Source organism: Ptychodera flava, chromosome 16 (assembly GCF_041260155.1).
Source record: "Ptychodera flava strain L36383 chromosome 16, AS_Pfla_20210202, whole genome shotgun sequence".
Taxonomy (NCBI): Eukaryota; Metazoa; Hemichordata; class Enteropneusta; family Ptychoderidae; genus Ptychodera; species Ptychodera flava.
Genome location: NC_091943.1, coordinates 36,104,172 through 36,128,039, shown reverse-complemented (window position 1 = coordinate 36,128,039; position 23,868 = coordinate 36,104,172). Strand labels below are relative to the sequence as shown.

Sequence of the window (23,868 nt, the reverse complement as noted above, 5' to 3'; positions counted from 1 at the left end):
CCCCAGCTTTTGCGCACCCATACCGATACACGCAATACAAAATTGACTCCAGAGAAGTAGTGTATTGTTAAATATTCAATGTTAACACTTATTGTCTTGTGTTATATGTAGAAATAAATAATGTAAACACAAAAATCTGTCAACATTGACAAAAAATTCATTTTAAAGTCGTCTTATTCAATGTACTCAAATTTATTTTGCTGAAGTTGATGTTTCTCATAAAGAGCAGTATCTGAGCTTTCCAAAAATGTAAGGTTTGTGTTATTTCATGCTAGTTTAGTCAATGTAGGGGAGGATATAGTACCCCCTTGCCCTACCCATTTTTCGCCATTTTTAGCGGTACATGCAAATCAAAAACCAGCCCCGATAGATAGTGCATCCCAAAATATCCAATCTTAACATCTTTTTTCTTGTTCAGCAGGTCCTAAAGAACAAAAAAATACCCATGTAGTAGAAATGGGGGGGGGGGGGGTGGGGGGTGCACGGTGGGTCCCTCCAGCCCACGGACTATTATAGTGGTTTGCTTTGAAGCATTGGCATTACGCGAAGTAGACATATTGTCTAAATTGAGGTGTTGCCAACACTGTCAGGTGTAATTATCAGCTGAGCAGTAATTCAAGTCGATCACAGTGAAATCAACTCTGCCAAAGTTGAAACATTGTCTTACAGCAGGTCAGATGTAGTCAAAACAACTATACCTGAAAGCAAGTGATAAGACTTGGACAGTGCTTGGACATATGTGGTGGTGTTGTTCAGACTACGTCTGACCTCCTGCTAGACAATGTTTCAACTTTTGCAGAGTTGATTTTTTTATGATCGACTCATGTTACTGCTTAGCTGTTAATTGCACCTGACAGTGTTGGCAACACCTCGATTTAGACAATATGTCTACTTCGTCTAATGCCAATGATTCAAAGCAAATCACTGTACCCGTTCTTTACAACTGCGCTATCGTGAATTTGAATCACGCTCTCCATTGCCATATGACATTGCTTCTCTTGAGAACACAAGTGCTCGAGACTTGCTAATCAAAAGATCTTTTAATTGGCAACTCATGAGCCCGTGCGCTAAGAATTCAAAATCCGGATAGACCTCCTTGACTCGTTATCAATGTCTCCAAGATTCAGTTGTGAAAGGCGACGTAGTGATTTTACGGTAGGCTAACCTCGTATTTTCAAACTACCGTAAATTTTTATTCAATTGCTGTTCATATTTTCACCATAATTTTCATAATTTACAGCTATTTCTCATTGTGTTATGTCATTGTTGTGATATCTTGGAATAGTTGCAATTTCATATACTGACTGTAAATTAATATATTTCTGATTATTGGGCTGAACTCGATTAGTGCCTATGGCAACTATTTTTCAGTATTTTTCTCACGTGAAATTGTGTATGACATGGCAATGTTTCCTTTGCCATAATTTGTATTGGGAATAAAATTATTATTATTATTATTATTATTATTATTATTATTATTATTATTATGTTATTATTATTTTGTTCGTCTTCAGGAGTTTGGATTTTTCATTACTGACAGACAAGATAATTACCTTCATATAGTGCCCTCAGATGTCAGGCAACCGATGCATTCCAGAAGACTATATAACGTCCCTAATGGAGTGATATTTTATTCGGATGTAAATCAGCCAAACCAGAATGGTCAGTAAACATACATACACAGCAATTCCATTACATTCCAACACCTTCCGATTTTTACAATAGCAACTAATATCACTGCTGCTACTACTACGCCATTGTTGTTGGTGTAATCATTGTTGTTATAAGTTATTGTACTTGGGCCTCAGCCCAAGTACATTTGTTTTCATTCCGTGGGAAAAAACTGTAAGGTATAACCATTTCTGGCTGAGACCAGGGAGGGCAAAATGTATTGGCTTCATCTTTCTTGGCATAATAAATGGCGTAATGATGTTAACTGAATGGAAGTGCTGCTCTCAGCCAGTCTTGAATAAGTGAGATGTGAATATAAATGCTTCTCTATCTGAGTTTTGCCACAAAATCTTCTGAATATAAACAAAATGTGCATCGAAATGCAACAATTAATGCACCCTCCGTTTACTAGCGATGGCACGACCCTTGCTACACCACTGGACGAGCCAAAGTGGGAGGGGTAATTTCGGTTTGGTCGAACAGGAGGGCTCGAGACCAGAATTTAACATTTAAACTTGAAACATGTTTAATCACTGACAAGATGTGGACTAGTGTTAATCAAAGAGAAAGTTTGAAAAGGAAAGGTTTTATATCCCGGACACAATGAAAAACATTACGACTGGAAACTGTACCCCCGGTTGAGAATAGTAATGCCCACAACGATGGAGAACACTTATCCTTGAGCTGAGAAAACCAGACCATCATTTCGAAATAGAGCTGCAGATTCGAGAAGCTCGTTAAAAATAGCTAGGTACACCCCATAAGGGGTGGTTTCGAGTCTTGAGGGCAAATTTCGCCTCCTTCATTTAGAAATCGTACGTTTGTTTTTCCAGGGGAACACATCATTTGACACAAAATTTGCATGAAAAGGGGTCGCCAGTAAGCACGTGGTCAAATCTGGCATAAGAAACAATATGAAATGTTGGGTAAAGCCAGTCCAAAATAAACTGATTTGAACTTTTGTGTTTTGTAATTTATACCACTGCAGTAACATGACTTTTTTTTGACAACATCACACAATGTAATACGTTTTGAAACTGAATACTCCGACGTATTCTGTGTCCCCTTTGCTAAAAAATACGGTATGCCGATTACCATGTAAGGAGATGATGACGTCAAGACAGATTTGTAGTGCGTTTGGTCTTGGATGGTGCACGAAGTTTTGTCGAGGTAGCTTGTGTATTTATTTCCTAAATGGGAGATATTAGGGTCGATCTAAAAGAAGGCCGAAAAATGTTATGATACTCTAAGCGAGCTGAACTCCAATGCGAATGGTTGGATAATTTGGAGGATGTCTAGACTGATCTCGTCTCATTAAGATTATTTGGCGGTCAGTATTGAATTTCAACTGCGTCACAAGTTTGCGTCGAACGGTCAACGAACGATATTTTAGAAATCTGGAGACATGGCACATCGCAGTTTTATTTTAGTATTTTATATTTTACAAAAGATGTAAGAAGCAATGATTTTGTTGAAAATTCTGAAAAAAATATAGGAAGATTTGATCGCGAACACATTTTCACTTGGGGGTCAACTAGCCCTGCGTACGATGCTGTGTGTTCCGCTACAGCTAACCGCCCCGCTCACCACAGCCCTGCAAAGACCCGTACGTTGGGTCGGTGACTTCAAATCCATTTTGGGACTTGACGTAAAAAGCCAAATTACTGCCGAAATTCAGCGTTCTTGGGCCCAAGTCGTATCCCAGCCTACCTCAGCTACTCGATCGCTTCCAAAAATGACAGTCTTTTATTCACTTCTCGTAAATAACCGTCGATGTCGGCAACTCTCTCGCTGGCCCTGCGTACGATGCTGTGTGTTAGCTGCAGCACATAGCATCGTACGCAGGGCTAGGGGTCAACATGGGGTCGCAGCCATGTTGCCTCAAAACTTATTTCTGTCTGCACTCAAAACTCAAAAATGTCGCATATGAACCTGAAAAATCGATGTAATTTTGTCAAACTTTTGCGAATTTCAGCCTATAGACAAAATTTCATCTAGGTAAGGTAAATTTACTGAAATTTGATCGACAAATAATCCTGAGCTTGAACGTGACAGCTCGCCTTCTCCGGGAAGTCATGCATCCGGCCAGCTGCCCATATGGCGGGTGCATGAGATTGTTTTCAAGCGACGGCGGCAGACCGTACGGGGCTCTGGATATGAACCTACCGCCGGTGTAGCTGTAATAACTGTTGCGTTGTTTTTAATCACCACGGACGAAGTCCGAGGGGACTTATAGGTTTGGTCATGTCCGTGCGTCCGTCCGTCCGTTCACGCCTAGTACCCAACCCCATACAGATGCACGTCGATTTGTTTCACAATGCTATCAAATTTGGCCGTGTTAGAGGACTTTTTAGTTTACACCTCCATAGACTCCCATGTATAAGGCAGTTCTCCATAGACTTGCATGTATGATGCCAAGAAAAAAAAAATTAGTTTCTCATCGTATTCATATTGCCTAAAGGATGCAGTGACACAGTTTTTTTGTCCCCATGGATAAAGTCCAGGGGGCTTATAGATTGGCTCATATCCGTCCGTGAGTCCATCAGTGAGTCCATCGGTTCACGCAGATATCTCAGACATTTTGACAAAATATCATGTGACCTTGGTGACCTTTGACCTCAAATATACATTATTGTCCATAACTCAGTAACCACAAGTGCTAAACCTTTCATACTTGGTATGATGGGACACCTTATGATGCCACATATTGTACCCCATTAATTATGTGCATATCTTATTTTGAGCGAGCCAATAGAGCAAGAGGTCTGATTTCTGGTATATAGGGATAAGTTAACAATATAATTTGTTTGACAAAACTTCACGTGACCTCAATGACCTTTGACCTCAAATATACATATTTGTCCACAACTCAGTAACCACAAGTGCTACACCCTCCATATTTGGTATGAAAGGACACCTTATGACACCATATATTGTACCTCATTAATTATGTGCATATCTTATTTGAGCGAGCCAATAGAGCTAGAGGTCTGATTTTTGGTATATAGGAATAACTTAGCAATACAATTATTATGACAAAATGTGACGTGACCTCAATGACCTTTGACCCTCAAATATATATATATTTGTCCACAACTCAGTAACCACAAGTGCTACATCCTTCATATTGGTATGATAAGACACCTTATGACACCACATATTGTACCTCATTAATTATGCGCATATATAATTCTGAGCAAGCCAATAGAGCTGGATGTCCGATTTTGGTATAAAGGATAACTATAGGGTAGAAATCTAAATATGCCCATCTAAATATTAGACATCTACCACCGAGAACAAAGTAAATTTGCTGTAATTTGAATATTTAAGGAGTTTAAGCAATTCCCGCTATAAATAAAGAACCCCTGCCTCAAACTCCACAAAAGTTGCTAGACATATTTTGCCGTTGTCATGCCATTGCTTCGTTTAATAACCAGTTAATCAAATGCCTCATTGACAGGAGGAAATTCAAGACCATATTTGAATAGTAGTATATATTGTCCTCAAAATTACTCTATCACGGCCCAAGTACTCATTGCTTCAGCAATAGTGCCTTGTTATTATTGTAGTTGTTGCTGTTGTAGTGGTGGTGGTGTTAGTGCTTGTGTTTCCATATTTCGTTTGTTTCAAATCCTGTTTATAATGAGAGATAGTACTTCTTCTTACATATTCCCATCAGCCCCATGCGACAACGCCGGATGTAGTCAGCTATGTGTTAGTGATCCAGCCGACTACAAATGCCTCTGTATAAATGGATACCAATTGCAGGCTGACAAGGAAACGTGCGAACTAGGTAAATTAAAACTTTCGAATATATACCTATCACAGTGCTAAGATTTCATATCCACTAACCAGCAAATTTCACCTACAGAACGCATTTTACGTTGACTTTGCTGAAATTCATTGAGGACTAAAACTGGCAACCAGTAAGCATAACATGATTATGTATGACAGTAAATTATATAATCGAAACTACACGTTATTCTGTAAATTTCCCAAATGTCGCAAGTTCCATTCCTCTCTTACAGATAATAGCGTATTATACGACCACGTGATGATATTTTCCATGGAAGGTGACGGTCTTTGTACTTTTCCACCCAATGTGGCCCATCAACTAACTCCACAGCATTGGTGCTTTTCAAACGCTGAACCTGAAGAATTGGATGTTGATGTTTACGCATTATATGTTTTTACTATTGTACGTGCCGGCGACGTAACAGAAATAGGGCGAATGAGATTAGAGACTACGGAATCATGGGACAACATAATACAGTTACCATCATCTGACGTACGAGGTAAGACAAAGTGCCGCTGTATATGCATGCTTAATACGTGTAAATGACCAACGCTATTCTGTTATCTTTTTTTCCGAAAATGGATATCCCAGAAAATTCAAGCGACTGTTCTTGTATCTCCAGGCCTAGCTGTTGATTGGGTTGCTTCGAATCTGTATATCACCGATGCTGAACGACATGAAATCGTGATCTCCTCGCTTGACGGAAGCTACGTAACAACTTTGGTCGACAGCGACATCAGCCGTCCTACAGCCGTAGTTGTCCACGCTCCGAAACAGTAAGGCCGGTTTTGTATGACATCAGATTCATGAGATTGTTGATTTCAGAAACATCTCCTTTACCGCTGCTTAGTCAGCTTCAGTTTATAACATCCATTGCCATTAATATGTACAAAGACGTGTGAATACAGGCTTACCAACCAGTTGCCTTGCTAAGAAAGCCCTTTATCCCGAGATGAACGAACTCTCGAATGGTTACGCAATAATCAACAAATATATGATGAAATATTTTAATGTAGGAGGGATAACGTCTTTCTGTTCTCTATGACAGTCACCTACCCTCTCCCTATAAAGTTGAAAAAATTATAAACTTGGGTAGGGGTTGGGGGGGGGGGTCAGTTTTTGAATCTGTAACGCCAAAATATCCTATTAAATGTTTCTCATTTCCACGAATGCAGGTATGTGTTCTGGTCTGATACCGGAGCTCATCCACGGATCGAAAGGTCAGATCTTTCTGGAAGAAGAGAACGACGAGTTCTTGTGAATACCGACATAGAGTCACCGACACATTTAGTGATAGACATGCGGAATGACAGGTTTGAAGGAGTCAAATCTTCCTCCAAGTAACATAACAGAGTCACGTCATTGTGTCAGAGAAATTGCTTAAGAGATGGTTTTATGTGACAAGTTGCACCAGGTTGCTGAGAAAATCGAAGGAAGATTCAATGACAAGGCGTTTTGAAATCACACGTCGCTGTACAGTTACTGACCTGAATATATAATCCTTATGCAGTTTATGCCATTTGAGTTTTGTTGCCCTGTACTGAGTCGCCTTATTGGGCAGCCTTTAATACAGTGACGTTTTATTACCATTTATACTTTCTTTGTAGGATTTACTGGGCTGACGGTGAAACTTTATACATAGAATCTATGGAATTTGATGGTCAAGGGCGAGACGTCTTTTACAATTACTCGGGTTTGGTAGATGGCCAAAATTTCCACTTCACAGGATTAGCAATATTTCAGGTAGGCAACGTTAGGGAAATTTAATCTAATCTGACAGTCACCATATTTACTGTACGTCGAACTCTAAGTAATCACAATGATGTCAACTCATGCTCTGTTCTATTCTATCAGGACTTGCTGTATGCTACTGAAGTTGGAAATATATTGAGAGTGTTTGAGATACCAAATAAAAGCCTTATTAAAAATATAGAATATCCCGGTGAGATGAAAACCATGAAGTTCTTTCATGAGAGTTTGCAGCCGATTTCTCAAGGTATGATTTCTACAAATAAGTTGTGCACTGATGTACTGTAATTTTGCAGGTTTTTAAACAACAAGAACATGGGAGAGTATCTGATGAAAGGGATTCTCATATGTGTAGATAACATTTAGACAATAGTGGCAGAAATACGTGACTAATCATTGTCATTTCTAATCAGTTCATCAATATAGTGAGTATAATTGTTATCTCTTTCTTCCTCTGATCATTATTATCATTATCGTTATCATATTATCATCGTAATCGTCCTCCCCCCTCCTCCTCCTCATCATCATTGCCACTTTCGTTCGTTACTGCCTGACTATGAGACGCCTATTGCGAGACAAAAGACGTATTGCTGAAACAGCCTGATTTCTTCTTGACGTTCATTTCTTTGAAGACTGGCAGAGGGTTGGATAGATTTAGGGTTTAGCTTCTTGAAAATAATACCCATTCCAAATTTAATCTGTTGAAGGTGATATATTTTAAAATAGGAAAGAACTCTTCGTCAATTGTCGGTAATTTCCGTTGAAATGCTTGAGGCATTCTTGGGCAACGTTTCATCCCGAAAGCATGTACCGTGAAAGGTGTACTTTTAAGTTTCCTTGCCTGGTACAGTGGGTTTCAGCCGACCAACCTTAACATATACGATTTGTACAACGTGTATCATATGTGGTTTGACCATAAGAAATTATAATTTGTAGAAAATTATATATGTGTCATTTATGAAGGTCCCTGTGATGTTTCAAACGGGGGCTGTGATGAAATTTGCATCAACACGAAATACGGAGCAGAGTGTGTTTGTTCTCGACCAAGCTGCACTCCAGGTATAAAGATGAATCAGTTATTCTCTTTTTCACACACACACGAGAAAAACAAGAAAAATGCTCATTTTCATCAATTTTGGTAAAGTGATTCAGATTTTCAAGATTTACCACACTTGTAGCATATCAACTTTAACGCAGGACAATTTCACATTACATTGCATTTTTAAACTAAAACATGATTGGAACTAAATTTGGATAATTGGATTGGCGTAATTTCTTAAAAATTTTAGGAATTTGTCTAATATTACAGCATATTTGCTTACCATCTTTAAAATTTTCTTCAAAAGTTATGATGCTGTTGAAATGTTATGGGTAAGAATCAGTGCATGCTAGCATCTAATGGAGTCTGTCCAAAACATATGAACAATATTCATATTTGAATGAAAATGTGTAAGCTTGTCTTTAGTTTCTTTATTACTGAAACATTAGTTATAACCTCAGTTTGCCACTTTGGCTCGACCAAAATGAAGTTTTTCGATTGATTTACAGTTAAGTCAGTAAGGGTCATTTAAAATGTGCCCTGACTCAATTTAGTGTGTATGAAGCCTTAAATTCACTAAAAAGTCAGGGACATTTCAAAAGTGTCCTGACTCAAAAGTCATCAATTAGGGACATTTCATACCTTTTATCTCGTTTCTTCATAACATTTATAGAAAAATAAAGTTTTTTCATAAAAAATGAATCCGATGAAAGAGGTATGCAATACTGTAAGATTATTCACAAAATACCGGGATGTATGTCCGAGTACATAGTGCAGCGGAGGTATTGTCGTCTCGGACAATACCGTAGCATAAGATGTACGAGGACATTAATCCCGGTATTTTGTGAATAACCTTATTATTATACACCTTTTTAGTCCAACTGTACCTGGAAAAAGTCGAAATTTAGGCGTTTTTTGGATGCTTCTCGCGCACTGCACTGAGTGATCGCGAGCAGACTTGGAACGCGTTCAGCGCGTCCGCTAAGCGCACAGAACGAAATTTCAACCCGCGCTGCTCAGTGCGCGTGGTAGATATTTTACGTCGGCAGCATAATTTCAGTCAAATTCACTGGTTTTGGACTGACCATGATTTGCTTTGTGAAGTACTGAATGTTAAGAAGTATATATTGTTGTAAAAATGTAATATATTATCTTTGTTTTCCTCGCGTTGACGTAAAGGTGTTTTGAGGTCAAAGGTCAAATAGCGTCCAATAAGTTATTGTGGTCCGCGTCAAAGTTATTGGACTCCGCGTCCTCTGATACCGAAACTTACTGTACGACGAAACTCCATAGGTTACAGACGCAGGTGTATAATAATTGTTGTATTTTCGCTGTTTTGTTCCATGAGAACAATATTTCAAAATTTTCACTTTTCTATCATTTTGTAAAATTTCAGCTTTAAAAATGTCGATTTCGTTACACTTTCCTAATAATTAATGTCATCCAATTTTCCCAAGTTAGTTCCAATCGTGTTGTAAGAAAATACACAAAAGATGACCTTGTGTTTTACATGTAGACATAGCGACCACAAACACTATTTAAATGATGTCAAAATGATGTCATTTGCTTTAAATCAGTAATCTTTAACAAAATTATAATGACAGAGAATGACATAACTGGATACCCACATCATTTTAAATAATTGTGTTCTCATGTGTAAACGTTTCAAGAAAGTTTACTTTCTCCAATACTGTTAATTTTCAGTATTCCGATGTCCCCTCACAATTTCCAACGGCAAACTGGTCTCTCTGTGCGATAACAGAAATGGTCATTCATGTGATTTCTCGTGTAACTCAAACTATATCAGAGCCACAAACGACTCTGTTACATGTACTGAACTTGGAGAATGGAGTATTAGCAGCCAAGATCTCTGCCGACTTCGTAATATTATGTCTTTATTTATTGCTTATAATTAAATCCTCAATAACTCTACCGTTTTACATTTCACTTACCAAAATTACCACCAAATCTTCCCAAAGATGTTTTAGATTCTCGCTTTTGAGCCACATTTTCTTTGAAAATGTCACTCTTTCAATCCGTGGGGATGACTTTTGATCGATTAACTTCAGGTGCTTACGTGTATATTTGCGACGGCAATGTTTGAGCTACAATTAGGTTGTGCTATCGTCGCCAATGTTTGAAAACCGTCCTTTGGTCTCACTTCGGTAAGCACTTTTACATAAGTTGAATCTTGCATTACACCCAATGGAATACATCCATACAGAATTGCTTCGAAAGTTAGTTCAGGTGAACTATTTTCAATGCTCTAGTTTACCCATAATGCAAATTAAACTAAATATATTGGACGAAATACGATACTACAAGCGGGAATATTTGTGCAACACACTATTGCACAGAGCCCCTATATGATGATTATCTTATGTGCTACTTTCAGCACCTAGATGTCCCTTGGACATTCCAAATGGACAAATGTCTGACTCATGTGACAATAAACTGGGCGAATCTTGTAACTACACCTGCAATGGCTGGTACAGACCCTTTACTATAGATAGCATAACTTGTGGAGATGAAGGACAGTGGAGTACACCGAGTCAAGAACTTTGTAGTGAGTGTTTATATTTCCTGAGATTAATGAGGATCATGAATAAGTTGTGTTTCCCCACGCGCCATTCTTAGAATAGAGACACCGATAACCGTATGTACTACTTACGTTAAATGAGCTAAAACAGAAACAAGGCAGTCGTTTTGTACAACAATTGTCATTCTCAATCGTAAAGCCAAAATCAATAATATATCAACCCTTTGGGAAAGGTTTTTTACAGTACATGAAGTGTGTTTAAAAATCATTAAATTTTTTTCGCAACATAAGGTAAATTGCGAGTAGCGTTCTTGCTAGCGGCTTTTGTAGTCAAACTATCAAACGAAGTAAAAATGAGAGATCAGAGAATGCCCTTCAGATGACGTTTATGTGTTAGCAGCTGTTATCTTTTGATTTCTTTCCCTAGTTGTGTTTATTAATTCAAGTGCAATTTATTGTTCTACGCCCAGATCATTGCTGATATGCACATGCGGTATTCAGTTTGTCAACTACAACTAATCCTTTCCACGGGTAGACTGCATGGTTATTGCTGACAAGTGAATTTCAGTCTGCTTAAGAATTCAAATGTTAAAAATAATAGTTTGTTTACATTTATAGACGTTTGTTAACAATCTAAATAGTTGGTGTATCAACATGACTTGGGGAGTAGAACAAGTACTTGCGAATGACTTACATTATAAACATAGTAAAATAATATAGATAATCAAAAGTTCTGTTACAACTACTTGCTCTTGAAAGTCTCATGTAGCATTTAAGATCACACATTTTATGGCAACATGTATTTTCTAATCAGAGAAGCCTTTAAGACGAAGGCTGGTCACCAACCTCAAATTCATCAATTTCGAGTGAGCAAATTGAACAGTAAAATTTCCGATAAAGCTAGATCAATAAAAATACTTTAACTGAGACGGCAGTTGCCATTCATTTAAGTAAACCAATTGCCTTGCATTAAAACTGTTTTTAATCGAACCCCGTCGTGCCTCATAGACCTGCCTAAATGAGGGTCACTGTACGGATACCGGTGGCGGATTCAACAGTACGAGTCCTCCACAGTGTCAAGGCGACGTATGTGACACTTACACGCTAAACAAAGAACCTGTCAAAGGATGTATAGGGTTGCATTTAAATTGAGACGTTGAACTGTATTCCCTTAGTTAATGGTTCGCTTAAATCGTTGAAAAAATATTGATTTCTATGTTCAATTCAGCACTGTGTGTGAATGAAAAAATGTATATGCGGATGACGTTAGGACACAAATTGTATAACTGCCCTTTTCAAATTTAAATATCATTTGGACCGGTCATATGTTGATAAAATATCAAACAATTTGGCGAAATTTATGAAGCAGTGATCGAGGAAAGTCTTCGACAAGTCACCTCTTTTGATATTCTTGTACAATAAAGTTCATCAGAAAGCATAAAATTGCTGTGTATCTTGATCTAATTAACCCCGTTTTAAATTGCATGATATAGCTCAAATCCTAAACTTTGAACTTGTCAATTTCTGTTTTCCAGGAGTGTCAACCGGCGCTGTCATTGGGGTATCTTTGGTGGTGGTCGTCCTCATCATCGTTGCGGTTGTTCTGTTGGTTTTATTTAGAAGGTAAGGATTGGCGATTAACGTGACAACACTACGTATTCGCCCCATCAACTTCTTTCATCTGTTCTTTCGTTGTGTCATATTTCATTTCATTTCGTTTCATTTTGTTTTACTTTCATTGTTTTGTTCTGTTTGAGACAATCAAAATCTAATCTTCGTCATTGCCTTTTGTCAATTTCGAAGGAAATAAATGTTTTTGCTTATTCGTCAAATGATAGCAACATCTTAAAATGACATGAAAAAATTAAGAAATTAAATATTTTAGTCTCCGTTCGAAACACGTTTCAAGTCATTCCACTTTGTACATTTGTGACAGGTACTTTTTTCCTCGCATGTGCAAATCAGAGGGTAAAATGTATTTGAATTGACGGTCAGAACGCTTTCATGCTAGTCTGCTCGACATTATAATTCAATATCTCCATTAAACCGAAGAATCTACTCGGAATATGGTTTCCCAAAAGTATTGAAAACGCATCTATTCGAGATTGTTCATTGTGCTTGGAGTTAATTCATCCAGGCTTAAGGCAGAATATTCGGTCTCTAATGCTTTTTTAAAAAAATTCTTTTCTTATTTACATATGGGAGGTTACTTTCAATTTTTGTTACCCTACAGTTAACGTTTTCACTTATTGATATTGTTTTGCGTTCTGATTCAATTGCCTAAGGATGGTTAATTAAAATATCTCGATCACATGGTCTTGGGACCACAGTGGAAATAAAATTTTAACTTTTCTGTGTTATCCCAGCACTTTCATGTAGGTCTTTTTTCTTGTTTGTATTGCATGGTTTTTTTAAAGTGCTAAATAAATCAAATCAAATCAAATCAAAATCAGTAATTACAAATCAAAGTAGCCTAATCAAAAGATCTTATCATGCTAACTTTGAATTTGCTTGTACTCGATTCCTCCCCTGTATGGCGTAAATCTCTGACCGCCTGAAGGGATGAACTTAGGCTTTCACGTTATAAGTGTGCCTGATTTTCTTTTTCAGAAAGATCTTCACTCACCATGCCTGTAGAGACTCTGACGCCCCGGGCAACCAATCGGATGAGAACGCTCACACCGGTGTCCCTTCAGCGCCCCAAGCGTCCGTACAAGGAGCATACCAGCAGACACACCGTAATCCTGTTGAGCTGAAAGTTCAACACATCGAGGGGCCGCAGCGTGTAAAATGGAACTCTGGCGTCGTTCAGATGGCAGCTTCGGTAGACTCCTATGACTACATAAGAGCCCCGCCGGATCACCACACTTATGACTTGCTACCAGCTACAGCAAAGGATGGCGATTATCACACACCAGCTGAAATTTTCGCAGACGGTATTGAAAACGAAGGTAGGGACGAGGCAGACAGTAATGGCATCGGTGCTTACGCTTCTATGAAATCTCTGGAAGCAGACTGCGACTACATTATGCCAGTTTATCAGCTTAAAGGTGACGCCGGCGAGGAAAAATTACAGCCAGCTAGTGTCAAAATTGTGTCTTCGAGCGTAAATGACAACAACAACTATGCCATGATGTAGCTCTCCTCTCCTGGCAACGACAACATCACGCCAGGTCTGATGGAGTCATCAAACTTTGAAACAGACATCGCAAGACAATTCTGAGATAACAAGGCTTTCTCGACTGCAGATTACGTACTTCAATTCAGCGTTGAGAACGATTACGTCGATAATAATGCTGACGTTGTTGGCATGACCTCAAAATACGTACACCGGTGGTTGAATGGTCTTAGAGTCGACTTCATGAAGCCACTTCATAACGCAGTGTAGAACTTAACATAAATATAGCTAGGTTTTTGTGACATCATCCGATTTCCAAATACTTATGAAGATATTTCTCAAATTTAACGTTGTGCTTATCATTTTGTATTAAACCTTACTAAAATACTAGGTTCATTTATCAATCTTAAACAGTATTTGCCCACTCTTCATTTGTATGTTAATTACGGAGATCACTATGTCTTTTTACTTTTGTAATCCTTCCTAGTCACTATAAACTACCTGGACGATAGCATTTTGCATCAATAACAAACTCATATAAATATTTAAGTCTGGTTATTAAACCATGCTGAATGATAGTTATCGCTGTTCGACGACTTTAGTTATTAATGTAATTTACAACGTTTTACTTGTAGAGCCTAGTAAATTTTAACTGCAACTACATATATCAGTACATTAATAGACATTCGTATACTTTACCCATCTTAATCGTGAAGAGAGTGTAATAGTTGAAATACATATAATAGGTGTAATGATTATAGTTTTCAACCAAAACTATACATAAATGTTATGTCTTTGTTATTTTATCATGGGCATTGTAACGGTTGTCGTCCTTCTAGATGTCAACACTGAATAAGAATCTGAATGTTCCTATTAACTTCATATATCATACCTTGCAAGATATCTATGCTCTTATTTAAATGAGCAGACTAAGTCTATCAGAGATGATGTCTAGAAGTAATATTCAGGAGATTGGTATTTTCACAACATTTCACACTGTAATTATCGAAGACGAGTCTGAATGTACTTACTACCTTCAATATAAATTGCAAGATATCCGTGATTTTAATTAAGGTGTCACATATGACAATAACGTCCTATCAGTTTTTTTTGCGTTATGTATTTTAATCTAGTTTGCTTTTCAGTAAAGCTTTTGCGAAATCGATATCAAGAACTGACTTGGTGACAAGTTGCTGGAGGATGTGTTTTTGCTTATCACACTTTCTTTCGCATGACACAAGATTTTTTTTACAGTTCTGGTTTGCCTTACTATCGATTCCGGAAAGCAAACATACGAGCCCTCAACAGTCACGCTTGGCTAAACGCTAGGCTAAACGATCGAACATTTATTCAATTTATTCACCGACTTGAACATAGTCCATACCCATCAAAAACTCACTTCACTGCAGTCCACAACATTTGATTTGCTCGTTAAGTAAGAAAATTACAAAGAGAAATGCACTTGTTGGTCCTCGGGCCAGGTCTGGCAAGTTTCGACGGCTCGGGTGTCAATTCGGCGTGTGGGATTCACCCGATTTTTTTCATTGTAAGGAGCCTTGCATAAACAAATATATTTGTTTGGTGTTGGCGGGCGGGTATGTTTCTGTGGGATTCATTAACAAAATAGAAACAACTAGAAATTCAATTTGAAACGCGTGAGAGGAACAAATGCCACATCTTAAATTTCGCATGCTCTCATTATATTTCAGCGCTTGCTCATTTTTATGTTAACCCTAAAAGTGCCGTAGATTATATTTTCTGTGCAACGACATGCAGAAAACTTCGGACCGGTATGTTACAACATCTTTATATTACTCCATCTTTTGAAGTGGTGCAGTTCATTTCCTTTGATAAGGAACCGTGACAACAAACTGTGATTTGTAAAGCCAAGGAGACAAAGAAACCCTTTGTAGCATCGAAACGTTTGATTTCAGACATTAGGTGTGGAATGCTGGGCTAAACATCGAATGAAAATGATAAAAAGACTCTTATATATATATATATATATATATATATATATATATATATATATATATATATACATATCTATATATATCATCCACTAATCCATTAGCCTTTGGCCCACTTTGCAAATCATGAAGAGACACAATTGAAAATTTCAGCATAACAACATAGTCAAATATAAATAATAGACAACAAACAAACTAACAAGCTGTAAGTTGGTGGTATTTGTATATAAAATATGCTCCGTGTAAAATGCATCTCCAAAAAAAGCACAAATTACGGCAATTTAATGCAAAATACACCAAAACAGATTAAATCCATGGCATACCCTGAGAGAAGCATTACCTATACGATATTTTCTAGTGCCTTACACTTTTCAGTCGGTGGTGTATCCCCGTTCTGTGCAAAACATGAGGAACATCTTCCTTTACTGATTGCATGAAATGCGCCCCAAAGACAAAATTCAGATTAAAAGGGAATTAACAGAAATCATGACGTGGCAATTTTCGTGGGATTATTCAGATTTACTGACGAAACAAAGCATACCAACCGCACGGAAATGTCTCTTTGAAGTGTGGCGGTGACTTCAAAGAACGTAAAATTAAAATGTTTGTCGTAGATTGTCATTTCTTTGCTGGGATACGTAGCATGGGGCCTTGGTTGTTTCCTCTCGCACAACTATTATGCATTAGTGAGGCTTGAAATACACTCCACCATAAGACACAACTTGATGGAATTGTGCAAGAAACCCTATTGAAGCGACAATATTCAAAGGAAAGGATAAGTATGGTGCATTGCATTTATGGCCCTAAAAACTGATTAGTTGTTGATATTTGCTGAACTCACTACTTGCAAAAGCGGTAATAAAATCCAATGAAACGATAAAAAGACTAAAATATAAGGCCTGTCGAGTCAGATAATGGTTCTCCTAATAAAAATATGTTCGGGTTTACTCCTAAGAGCATTTTGCATGAATTCCACGCTTTTCAGTCTGTTAATAGCGATGACTTTATGGCTGGCGGTCAAAAAAGTGAAATCTTTAATGTGAATGCAAAAGTGAAGGCAAAAAGACTTGACGCGTTGGTGCACTATTTTCGGACTCGGATTTGTTGAAGATTTATGATGAAAACATACCTGCAAACACCATGAAAAAGATGCAGTGGTCTGCACAGTTATTTGAGAGATGAAGAAACGAAAGGAATAAGAGTATTTTGGAAGGCGAAGTTGAAAGGGGAAATTTACACGTTATAACACCGTCTTTACTTCAAATGGCAAACGATGAAATCAATTTTTCTGTGGCTCATTTTGTGCAAGAAGTGAAAAACAGGATGGATCTACCTTTCCGGGAAACACCTTATATAAAATTATCATGAGCATATGACAGAAACACCTAAGTGAATATACTATAATTGTCAAGTTCATTAACGATCAAATTTTCAAGGACCTACAGAGAAATTTGGATTGCGTTATGAAATCACCAGCTAAAAATGGGCTAAGTGTACACAAAAAACAAAGCACAAATTATAACTTTAGCTGACGAAAATATTCTGTGGAACAAAATGGTCCTGGGAGATCATGCCCCTTAGTCGATGTTGGATACTCAACTGTATCTGTTTTGTCTAAATTGTGCTCTACGGGGAGGTCCGGTACATCCAAACTCGCGGCATTAGAATCCACAAATTAAGCTGAGAGTCGACGGTGCTGGTAGCAAATTCCTTGAAAACCGTAAATATACAAGCAAATCCAATCAAGGAGGTTAAAGTCCAGAAACTCCAGCCGAAAGTAACGAACGCTACAACCAATTATGACGAGTACTTCTGTCAATCTTGAAAATTATCAATCACAGCTGCAATATATATCTAGCTCTTCGAGATTCGAACAATAACTCATATTTAGCTTCCTTCTTTATTTGATGTATATATCGAATCAATGGCCAATGATCAAATTTAATATACAGTGCATCTGGTCGACCCGACGGTGCATACTACTTGTATCCACTGTACAAGCCTACCACTACTTGCTGGTGCACCAAACGACCTTTGGGCCACAATGCTTTGAATGAAACTATAGCACGAAAGTGTAAACAAGCGAGGCTTGTGGGATATCGCTATCACCATTCCCAAAGAGCCACTGCTGCAACTAGACTATTTGATGCAAACGTCGACGAGCAACTGATTTGCGAAAAGACGGCACATCGAAGTAACGCTGTAAGAAGTTATCAGGGAATATCTGATCGACAACAGCAAAAAATCAGCAGAATTCCTACAAGGTTAGTCAAAATCTTTCTCGAGCGCCTTTGGTAAAGCCGATAACATATTAGTTGACAAAGTTTGGCTTTCAATATTTTTACCGTCTGGCCGTTGAAACAAATGCCACTATATTTTTCACATATTTTTCACGTTAACAGCACGTGGGCAAATAGTGCAAATGAAGCTGATCCAGCAATCGTTTTTAATAATTAATATAAGTATAATATATAACTGATAACGCCAATAATAATAGGTTAAATTTTGGGTCGAAAAGACCGAATACGGTATCGATTTCACTGTCCATGTTTCCATAGTAATAATTTTTAGGGGTTGAAAATTTCAGTTTTTCTAATATCCAATGAAAGTTACTTTGATTGATAAAAAACTATCTAGTGGGCCAGAGAACACAAAAAACAGACTTATGTTAATGTTTCAAGTTGCCATGGTAACTATTTTGGGATTTGAAATTTTACTTTTTCCCTAATTCCTATTAAAGAACTATCGATTGATATGAAAAATTGATCATAAGGTTTTTTCTGGTTAGCACACCAAAAAAAATCACACTCATTTTAATGTGAGATGTTTCCATGGCAACCATTCAGGAGTAAAAATTACCAGTTTTCAAAGATTCCAACTAAAATCCAGCAATCAACAGAATGTGTTATATCAAAGGGATATTTTTGGTTAGGAAGACCAAAATCCAGGGAAAAAATCCAGTAATCAACATTAATAAAATAATCGCAATCATACCAATCCATAATCCAATGAGATTAGGTCAGAATTCGTAAGACAATAGTTGTAAACATAGACACAAAACAGCACAGAACAGACAGTAAATAGACGGTACACAAAACAAAGTCATATTCATGAAATATGACATTAAACTGGTCCAATAATCATTTTCATTCAAGGTAATACATTACCAGGTCCATGGGACATTTGAGATTTACAAATTTAAGTAGGACCATCCTAAACCACTGATAGTTAGTGGTGGTACCAGGTGTCCGGAATGGGTAAGCGTACCCTGCTAGCATGCTACACCCGTCAGGATTGGTCCCAAAATTGTCTAATATTGTATGAAGTGATACAGTATATGAATCACTGTTATAAGTCAAAGCCGGGAATGCTGTCGCTGATCATTTGAGTGACCGAGGTGTCATATTTGGCCACAATGTCATCATATCGACCGTAGAACTTTTTGAAAGTCCTCACGAGTCTTTTGGATGTATATCCCTGTCTCACTAGTTTTGATACTAATAAGCTGTGTCTCATTTGAAAATCCGCGTAGGAATCACAAGCCCTACAATATCTAGGAAGTTGAGACACATACACACCATAAGCAGGTGCAGATGGAATATTACTTGATAAGTGGGGATAATTTATGATTTCAAAATCAAAATCATCCCTTTTGTCATACAGCTTGGTGTGTAGCCCATTAGTACCCACTTGCAGGAACAGATCAAGATATGAAGCTGAGTTCCTACTCTCAGTTGTTTCTTTGATTTCCAACTCATCAGGGTAAATATGATGTAAGTAATTTGATATGTCTGGATTGTTTAGACTAATCAGATCATCAATATATCTGTGGGTGTTGTTAAAACGTCTTGCAAGTTTTTTAGACCCTGCTTTGTAGAGAGATTGTAGGAACTCTGCTTCATATGAATAGAGAAATAAGTCAGCAAGAAGTGGTGCACAATTTGTACCCATTGGTATGCCGATAGATTGTTGAAAGGTCATACCACCAAACTTATCAAATATGTTGTCGATTAAGAAATTAAGCATGTTAATATTTCTTCATCTGTTTATTGTGCTGGCATCCATGTTGTTACTGAAAATAACCTGACCCTGTTTGATGATAATGTATTGGTACCTTCTACTGCCATTTTTATGCAGGAAAGCTTGTTTAACAAGAGATGACAGCTTGTTTTAAGTTTATCGTGGGAATTGTGGTGTATAGTGTGGAAAAGTCAAATGTTGGGATTGACCTGTACTTGATTTTCTTGACTCTTAAATCAAGCAACAATTCCTTGGAATTTTTGAATAACCACATTTGATTCAACCCACTCGTTTCATACACTTTGTCACAATATCGAAAAAGACCATTTTTGATGGTTGTTAAAATGACAGTCAATAATTGTGACAGATGTGTAGTAGTGCATTTGCTTGATCCTACAATAAACCGATGTTTGTAAGGGTACTTGTGCAGTTTAGGTATCCAATACAACATAGGCAGTGTTTTGTCCTTCTCTTTCAAAGGAATGCCAAATTCACTGAGCATAGATGAATGGTTTGAAAAAATATCTTCATCAGAAAGGGAGGAAAGAGTATAGGTTGTATTACTCTTATCTGAATGAAGATTTAATTCATCCATTATACACTGGATATAATAATTCCTACAGACAAAGATAATGTTGTTTGAAGCTTTGTCTGCAGGAACTACAACATATTCTTGTGTAAAGCATCAAGGCATGCTTTGACAGACGGGTCATCTAATACTGAGGAAGAATTTACTCATTTAGTGTGAGAACGGAGATGTGAAATACGTGATTTTAATTTATCTCTGACTTTGCTCAGCCAGTCAGAGAGGCATTCCACATCAACTTCCTCAACTGCAGCCCACTGTCTTGCATATTTTTCGGCGGCATCCATGATAATTTTGAAATTAAATTTCCAATTAATATTTTGTGGCTCCCGATATTTTGGGCCATATTGAAAGAGTTGCCGGAGTTTGCTGTTGGTAATGATGGACAGGTCACCAGTTATTATGTGACCAAGTGGTTTATAGCAAAAGGGGGATGACAAGCAATTGCAAGTTCTGCTGTTGTTTGGAGGAAAGTTGAAATTTTTCAAGACATTGTTATAGTTAAAAAGTTTCCTACCAATGGTTTTTGTGTATGAGTAGGAAACTATAGGTGGTTCTTGAAATTTAAAATATGGAGGTATTTTTTCCACAACTTTCTTATCATGCAATATATTGCTGATGTTTATTTGGTCAATCCCTTTGTTTGCAAAGTGTACATGAAAAAATAAACGCTTGTCACTGTTCAAGATTCTCTCCTTACTGGCTTAAACAGCCGGTAATTACCTGCCAAAAAGCGTTTGAATGTAGAGACAAGTCTTGCTCTGGTGTAACCTTGATTTAACAGTTTGTAAGAGAGATGGCCATGTCTCTCTAAAAAATCACCATATGAACTGCTGCTCTAGCAAATCGAATAAGCTGGGAAATGTATATCTCCATAAGCTGGTGAGAGTGGAATATTACTTATGACGTGTGGAAAATTGATTATACTAAAGTTGAAATCATCTCTCTTGTCATATAGCCTAGTAGAAAGGTGACCATTAGAGTCAAATTCAAGTTAAATGTCCAGATATGAAGTAGAAGAGGTCGTTCATGTAGTTTCTTTAATCTCCAATAGTGGAGGATATATCATAGCGAGATATTTACTGAATTCAGAGTTATTCATTGAAAAACATCGTCTATGCATCTATATGTTGATTGAAAGTTCTAGCTACAGATACCTCTTTCTGTTTGATTAGGTTCTGGATAAAATCTGCCTCAATTTTTTTCCAAATTCCATTAAAAGTAATCCCAGTTACTATGCAAATACTCTCCTAAGTGTATTTATCACAGCATGAACTCCATGTTTCATTTTGTTTTATGTTGCACAGTAACCATTTTGTTAACCACAGTTTTTTTATTTAAAACATAATTCACTGATTTTTATTTATTTTATGGATTTCTAAGTAACAACTTTTAACATTTGTTCTGTAATAATGAAAATAACAATGTTAATTTCTTTGCCTCCATTCTACGAAGAATAACAAAGATAATGTATATTGGGGCCATTCTGGTCAAAATTATGTTTTCCGTTAATTTTAGTGTGTTAAAATTAATTTTATATAGACCAGAAATAATTTTTCAAGCATTTTTAATTTTGTTTCATGCAGTCATCCCAAATAAGTGTTATATAGTATAGTACTAACTTATTATGCATTCATCATTATGCCTTCAAATTAATTTTATGTGCTAAAATTAATTCTACTGGTATCTCAAATTAATTTTATGAACCCAATTCCCCTTAGCACCCAATGTACCATTATTTGTCACAAGCAGTAACAGTAGCGCACAGTTTTTTTTATTTAAAACATGATTCACTAGTACTTATTTATTTTATGGATTTATAATTAACGACGTATTAATATTCATTTTATAATAATTTATTTTGATTTCTTTGCCTCATTCAAGGAAGAATAATGAAGACAAATTATTTCTGATTGTTTAACTAAAGTAAAATTATGACCATGTAGTGGTGCATTATTTTTTTTGTGACCTGGCATGACCCCATAAACTCTATGATTAGCTAGATCTCCCCTTTCCATGGTAGCAACGGCTAAATTTGAACATGGTGCCTGTATACCTTTAAACATTTTTTTAAACCCAGCAGGCAAGACAAGGGGAAATATAATTTAATGTTTAATACTGCCCTACTTGACATAGTAAAGGGCTCTAAATAAAATTAAACACCAACTCTCAATGAATTTTGCCCTATTTCTCATCGGTTGCTTGTTTGTTTGTTTTATCAAACACACCATTTACACATGTAATATGTGATATTGACATGGGGAATAAATAGTCAAACACGATATTTACACATGTGTTGCGATTTTACCGTGGTATGGAGAGCTAGAGGACGCCAAGACTGCTTGGGAGAACAGAGAAGAAAAAAATAAGTTGCAAAAGCCAAAACGGCGTATTTATTTCAAATTAAAAAGGGATTACGATACTCATAAAGAACTAGCTGTACATTTTGGAAAAAACCCGCCCTGGGCTTGTCGAGCTAGTCCTAGTCTTTTCTAAAGCATGAAATTGAGATTTAAGTCCATAATTTTGAGTAATGCTGTAGTACATTGCTAAATGTTATTTTATTCTATTACAACACTGAGAGATCAACGTCTGTACTAAGTTTCATCAAATTTGCTGCAGTATTTTTTGGTCATATCACTTAATAACGAAAGTTTACTAAATATTCAAATTAGCAATTAACTGACATCATGCTACATGTCTTTAAACGCTATAACAGCACCAGAAAGATCAACAACTGTACCACGTTTAATCAAATTTGATGCCATACCTATAGACAATTCACACTACTTAGGAAATTCATTGATTATGCAAATTAGCAATGAAGTGACATTATGGTTCTTAATGTTTTTGCTTGCTACCAAAACACTAGATCAACATCTTTACCCCATTTCGTCAAATTTATTGCACTATTGCTGGACATACCAACCTAACTATAAAATTCATTAAATATGCAAACCAACCTTTAATTGGCTCGATACTGCTATATTTCTTTGCAGTACTGTAACTCTGTTAAATCATATGTGTGTCATATTTCATCAAATTGGATGCAGTATTTCCGGACATATCACATTAATAATGAAAGTTCATCAACTATGCAAATTAGCAGTCATGATAGCAGTCATGATACTGCTACATGACTTTGCACATTATTACAGTAGAGTTCAACATCTGTACCAGGTTTCATTAAATTTGATGCAGCATTTTTTGACATAGCACACTGATTAGGATGTTCATCAAATATGCAAATAGCAATTAATTGACGTGATAGTGCACAATATCTTCACAAAGTACTACAGTAGTGAGAAAGCAATACCGCTCAATGTCTTTGCACACTATTACAGCCCTGGTATATCAACATCTGTACTACGTTTCATCGA

The 23,868-nt window shown here is 37.0% G+C and overlaps 2 protein-coding genes across 2 annotated transcripts in view; both read left to right on the top strand.

Moving 5' to 3' along the window:
* Positions 1–15,081, top strand: part of LOC139114709 (low-density lipoprotein receptor-related protein 6-like) — a 25,314-nt gene extending 10,233 nt beyond the window's left edge. Inside the window, exons 6-17 of the mRNA XM_070676582.1 lie at positions 1,515–1,662; positions 5,351–5,464; positions 5,700–5,966; positions 6,090–6,243; positions 6,643–6,780; positions 7,075–7,210; positions 7,322–7,463; positions 8,180–8,275; positions 9,960–10,136; positions 10,651–10,821; positions 12,330–12,417; positions 13,405–15,081. Coding sequence (XP_070532683.1) covers positions 1,515–1,662; positions 5,351–5,464; positions 5,700–5,966; positions 6,090–6,243; positions 6,643–6,780; positions 7,075–7,210; positions 7,322–7,463; positions 8,180–8,275; positions 9,960–10,136; positions 10,651–10,821; positions 12,330–12,417; positions 13,405–13,933 — 2,160 coding nt within the window. The 3' untranslated portion in view covers positions 13,934–15,081. The remainder of the gene's footprint in view (positions 1–1,514; positions 1,663–5,350; positions 5,465–5,699; positions 5,967–6,089; positions 6,244–6,642; positions 6,781–7,074; positions 7,211–7,321; positions 7,464–8,179; positions 8,276–9,959; positions 10,137–10,650; positions 10,822–12,329; positions 12,418–13,404) is intronic.
* The window catches only part of LOC139114711 (juvenile hormone acid O-methyltransferase-like), an 88,729-nt gene that overhangs the window by 41,924 nt on the left and 22,937 nt on the right, over positions 1–23,868 (top strand). The window lies entirely within an intron of this gene.